The 6,000-nt window shown below is 47.0% G+C and overlaps 1 protein-coding gene across 2 annotated transcripts in view; it reads left to right on the top strand.

Moving 5' to 3' along the window:
* The first annotated feature begins 1,696 nt into the window (after positions 1-1,696).
* Dhx35 (DEAH-box helicase 35) overlaps positions 1,697-6,000 on the top strand; it is a 60,759-nt gene continuing 56,455 nt past the window's right edge. For both annotated transcript variants that reach the window (XM_041670408.1, XM_041670406.1), the window contains exon 1: positions 1,697-1,839. In XM_041670408.1, the coding sequence (XP_041526342.1) occupies positions 1,800-1,839 (40 nt within the window). In that variant the 5' untranslated portion in view covers positions 1,697-1,799. The remainder of the gene's footprint in view (positions 1,840-6,000) is intronic.

Raw genomic sequence — 6,000 nt, 5'->3', positions numbered from 1 at the left:
TCTGGGTTAGATTGCCAATATTGCTATAATAATTTAGAAACATGGTATTTAAAATATGTACTTGCTCAAGTCACACTGAGCAATTGGCAATACACACATAAAAAGTATGATAAGAGTCTGTCTTCAAGAAATTCTCAGCATTGGACTGAGGAGTTGGTTCAGCGGTTAAGAGCACTGGCTGCTCTTCCAGGGGATCCAGGTTTGATTTCCAGCACCCAGTTGTAACTCCAGTTCCAGGGGATTCAACACCCTCTCTGGCCTCCATGGGCACAGACACACAGTTGGTACAGAGACACACAAGCAGGCAAAATCCATAAACATAAAATAATTTTTAAAATATAGAAGTTCCTAGCAAGAAAATAGAGGTAGAGTAACTTTAGTACAACTACACAAATCTTATGGTAAAAGCATGGGCTTGTAAGTCCTGAGTCCACAGGGGGAACCTTTGGAAGTGAACACAGAAGGGGCCTAGTGATGCTCCTTCAAGGATGTGAAGGTCTTAAGCCATACATGGAGAATTCTCCACTGAAGGATTAGCATATGTTGAACTTTAATTATTAAGGAAACAAATCAAATCTGGAAAAATGAGGTAAGCTCAGACTTCGTTCACTTAGTGCATTTGCTCTTGGAGCTGAGCCATGAGAGCTAATATGGACCTGGTGCCTGCAAGGCCTCGCATTATCTTCCATACTCTGTACTTCACCTCACTTAATACTCCTTTGAAGCTCAGTTTTTCAACTGAGGTTAAATGTCGGCCAGGAGCCATGTGACGGTCAAGGTAAGGATTCCGAATCAGAGCTGCTTGCCTTCTCCGGAGCTTTCCATAACTGGCCATTTCCCTCAGAGAACAAAGCACAACACTTTCTTCAGAGCTCTAAAAATGTAGAGATTCTAAAGCCTCTTAATTTGTGGTCCCCTTATAAAATATTTACAGGTCAGCAATAATTAGCTACTCTTTGTTTAAAATGTATAATCTTTCCCAAGCTTGCTCCTGGGCCTGGGAATTTGGGAGCATCCTACAATGCATGTTACTGGGTTACGTCCCTGTAGACTGAGGATTGGATGAGCAATTATAAAGAAGCGTTTGATTCATTAACAGTCGACCTGGAGGGAACACTGGGTGAATGCCCTGGCCTGACTGATCTAATTTTCAGTCTCATCTTCCAACCCAATAAACTCCTCCGTTTCCATTTACCGACAATTCTCTTAGGATCAGAAGACGCCTGTTAACATTTCAGTTTTACTTGCTGATAATCAGCATCATTCTACTGCTTATCTAGCGTTAATTCACTTTGAGTTCATCCCTGCTCTACCCCCGCCTGGGAAACAAGAAACCACAGTCCCTGGGAACACAGAAATATTAACTGAGTCATTAGAAGCAGGAGGCAGATACCATTATTATCTCTCCGTATGAAAAAAGAGACTAAAAGGGACACAGCTGCGACAGCGTGTAAATATGAGCATCTCTCCGTTCACCTGGGACGCACTGCCTCCGTGCACACTCGGCTACGCGAGCTCCCAGAAGTTAGCGTGAGCCCAGAGCGCCTAAGCAGGGTGGGAAAGCCAACCTCCCCGCCAACACGGCCGTGCGGCGTCACGTGGACCAAGGGGAGGGACTGAAAGGGCCGTCCTAAAGAAGCCGCGATCACGTGGTCCACAGTGGGCGGTGCCACTAGGGGCGTGGCCTCACCTTCCCTGGGACCCAGGCTGAGTCCGCTCGCGGGCCACGCCCCTCTAGCCCCGAGGGACTCGCGCGCGTTTAGCGGGGCGGAGTCTTCTTCGTGACCTTTCACCCCAGCATGGCTGCGCCCTTGGGACCTGTGAAGTTCTGGAAACCCGGTAAGGCACGAAAGGAAACCTGGGTAGATTCGGCGACTTGACTTTGGGCCTGACCGGGGAGGGCTGGGTAGCATCCCCTTCGCGAGCGTGGATGCTGCAGCCCACGGTGGTCCCGAGGAATTCAAGGCCTCCCCAACCCGGGTGGGAACTGCGGGTGACCTTGTTCGAGTGCTGCGGAATCGCGAGGCGCCCACGCGTGTCTTGCTGCTGCCCTGGGGCTGCACTGGGACTCGGTAGGCGGTGCCGCTCACGGCCTTGGACGTTCAGGTTGTGAAGTCAGAGTGCCAATGTTCAAGTCTGCCTCAGCTTTGCAGCAGTAGCTGGAGGACCTTGACCAAGCTTTCTGTCCCTTCGAGCTTTGGTCCCCTCAGCTGTGAAGTGGGCGGGTACGAACACCTGTCCTGTGGGCGTGGAGTCAGGACTTATTGGCTCATAAAAGGGAAAATGTGTTCCAGTGCTTTAGCCAAGGTCCTGAATGTTTACTACAAAGTGAACGCCCTCTTTCCTAGTGCCTGTCACCTCTTTTTGTCTTGCAGGCTAATAATTACCGTCACAGCACCCTTTGATTTTGCATTTTTTTCATGGCCGGGTTTTTATTAAGTCATACATACATACCAGACCATGCTCATGTAGGATACTTCTTTTTGTCCACGCCTCTTATAAAAACAACAAACAAACAACAGCTTCTTAACCAGTGTCAGCCCCCACCCTTACTTTTTCTTGTATATATTTCTTTTTCTCCTCTACCTGCACCACAGATGGTCTGGAGGTATACACTATATTGTGGCGAAAATGATATGAGACAGAAAAGGTAACAGGGAACAGCTTTTAAAGGGTGTCTTAGGTGGTCCCCAAAATTCTGACCATGTTAAGTGTTAGAGAAATAAACCCAAGCAAGTGACACAGTTAATTCTTTTTTAATTAATTAATTAATATCTTTTTATAAAAAAATCTTTTCTATTTTACATGCCAATCCCAGTTCCCACTCCCTCCCTTCCTCCTTCTCCCTCCACCTCCCCTCCATACCCTCTCCATCCACTCCTCAGAGAGGGTAAGGTTTCCCATGGGAAGTCAACAAAGCCTAGCACATTGCTTTGAGGCAGGACCAAGGCCCTTACCGCTATATCTAGGCTGAGTAAGGTATCCCTCCAAAGAGAATGGGTTCCAAAAAGCCAGTCCAAGCAGTAGGGATGAATCCTGGTCTTACTGCCAATGGTCCCACAGTTCACCCCAGCCATATAACGGTCACCCACATTCAGAGGGCCTAGTTTGGTCCTATGCTGGTTCTCCCACTGTCAGGCTGGAGTTGGTGAGCTCCCATTAGCTCAGGTAAGCTGTTTCAGTGGAGATCCCCATCACAGTCTTGACCCCATTTCTCATCACTTCTCTCTCTCTTCAACTGGACTTTGGGAGCTTACCCCAAAGATCTGCTGTGGATCTCTGCATCTGCTTCCATCAGTTGCTGGATGAAGGTTCTATGATGACATTTAAGATAATCATCAACCTGACAGGGCAAGGCCAGTTCAGGCACCCTCTCCACTATTGCTTAGGGTCTTAGCTGGGATCATTCTTGTGGATTCCTGGGAATTTCTCTAGTGCCAGGTTTCTTGCTAGCCCAATAATGGCTCCCTCAATCAAGATATCTCTTTCCTTGCTCTCATCTCTGTCCTTTCCCCCCTCAACTATACCCTTCATATATACCCTTCCCCCTCCCCTTGGTGACACTTTCATGATTCAGCGTTTCCGGGCCTCAGCTGATTGTCTAATAAGTAAAATACCATTTACTTATTAAAGAGTTTATCATGTGGTACCAGGGTACCGTTTTGGTTAAAGAACCTGGAATTACTCCTAGAGTCTGTCCCATTGTTTAGTTCATCGAAAGTGTACTCCTGTAATCAGGAGGTCAGGCACACATGCCCGAGGCCCCGCTCTCAAGAGGTACTCTCACAACTGATTCTGAAGTTGTGTGCCATTTGGAAGAGACTCTAAGCAAGGCAGATGAGGTGATGATAAACAAGATGGGCTCAAGCGCTGGGTTGCAGTGCCTTCCCTGCACTCACCTGGTGACCTGCAGAGCCACGTGAGTGCTCCCATCTCTGCTACCTTATGGGTAATTTGACATAAGAGGATTGCTGTGAGGATTAAATGATTAAATGAGGGCAGTGCACAGAAAGCCTCTTGGCATTAGGCACACAGCCATCGTAATTGTATAGAAGGAGAGGGAGGAAGGCTGAGGGTGGGGCCTTGACTGCGGCATGGAGACGGTCATGTTTTTGGAGTGGACTCTGAAGGGTGAAGAAAGCTTGCTATGGTTTGTGTATGGTGAGGTAGGGAATGGCTCTCCAGGCCATTGAAAGTAGGATTTGTGTCTTAAGGCTGTCCCCAAGCCCCCAATTGTGGAATACCGTGATGGTGTTAATTGTGGCTATATTTTGGGGAATGGCAGGAGATGATGCTGGAAAGGTAGGAGGGTACCTCATCTTGAACTGTCCTTGGTAAGTTAAAGGATTTGGGTTCCTGAGCCAGTGAGGCAGCGGTGCTTGCTGTGAGAACCTGATGACTCCAGCTTGATCCCCATAGCTCATGCAAGGGTGGATGGAGAGAACTGACTCTACAAAGTTGTCCTTTGGCTTCCATGCACATACCTTGACATGCATGTCCATACGTATGTGTAGACACATGCACACGCACTAAGCATCTTAGCAGGGAACTTCCCAGGTTTCCTTTGGAAAGTTGACTCTGGCAGTGATACAGTGAAGAAGACCTCTCTTTAGAGCACTTGCTACTGAAGTCTGGGATGAATATCAAACCTCAGTTCTAGCCTGGGAGCTGACAGGAGGGGCCATTAGACACTAAAGGTAAAGAGAAGGTGAAGACAGTAATAACTTCTTTGTGCTGTGGATGGAGTAATGGCCTAGGGTAAGTGGGTCTGGGTGGGGTGACTGCCTAGGTAAGCAGGTCCCAAATTTTTCTGTATAGTTGAATTATTTGGAGAACTAAAAAAACAAACAGAAACAAAACCCCTCAGGTGTCTTTTCACTGTTGTCAAGAAATCAGGAACTGGGCAGCAGTATGAATTAAATATTTTGGGGAACTTCTAGCATGCATCAAAGTTGGGGACCCACTGGCCCAGGTATACTATTTTGATTTAGTGAGATTTGAGTAGCCTGGTAGGTTCTGAGCTCTGGGCCAGCCACTTTGACTTACAGCATCTTATCAACTAGTAACAACATCTCTCTGATGAGTTGATATTCTCACAGCTGAGCAAACTCAAGATACAAAATGGATTGTGGGAAAGGCAGGTCAGGGAGGTGGATGGGGCTGAGTATAAGGCTAGATTGTGGAATCATGAGCACAAAGTACAGGTTCAGATAGTTACAGGAGCTTTTTAGACAGACTACATAAGGGAAGAGTGTAATGGAATACTATGTGATGAGATTGGAGGGTTTCTCATGTGCAGTGGAGATGTGTGCACTGCAATCTGCATATGTGGTACCACACTCCACCTGATTGTTATATGGACTCAGAGTTGTCAGATTTTTCTTCCTTCCTTCCTTCCTTCCTTCCTTCTTTCCTTCCTTCCTTCCTTCCTTCCAGACAGGGTCTTCCTCAGTTGCCTAGCTAGTGTTGAATTCTCTCCTAGCCTAGACACGCCTTAACTGTGATCCTCCTACTACAGCCTTCTGAGTAGCTGGGATTACAGACCCATGCCTAAGCTTGGCTCCCAAATGGGAAAATAATGGTTGATGTTTTAAGTGAAATATTTTTCTGCATGTTTTAATACATGCCTGTAATTTCAGCACTTGGGAAGCTGAGGCAGGAGGATTGAGTGCTCAAGGCTAGCTTAGGCTACAGAGTGAGTTTCAGGCTATCCTGAGCTACAGCTCAAGACTCCCATTTAATAAGACTAAACTGACAAGAAAGATCTTCTCCAGGTCAGCAGCAACAACATCATCTGAGACATTTCAGTGGTGGTGCGAGTGGAGCCCTTAAATACTGTTTCTTCTCTCTAACTTAGGCGAGTGCTATACTAGCCTTGTGCGACCTGCCTGAGGTTTCCAGGAGAAAATGCTCACTTTTTCTGCTGGCTCACATGTATGGGTCAGAAGGGCCCGTCCATTTTCATTTACTCCCTCAACAAGTACTTAATGGTGACTAACC

This window comes from Microtus oregoni, unplaced genomic scaffold (assembly GCF_018167655.1).
Source record: "Microtus oregoni isolate MIOR12 unplaced genomic scaffold, Mior012 000020F_ref0000438, whole genome shotgun sequence".
NCBI lineage: Eukaryota > Metazoa > Chordata > Mammalia > Rodentia > Cricetidae > Microtus > Microtus oregoni.
The sequence above is the reverse complement of the archived record's forward strand: the minus strand, read 5'-3'. Positions and strand labels throughout refer to the sequence as shown.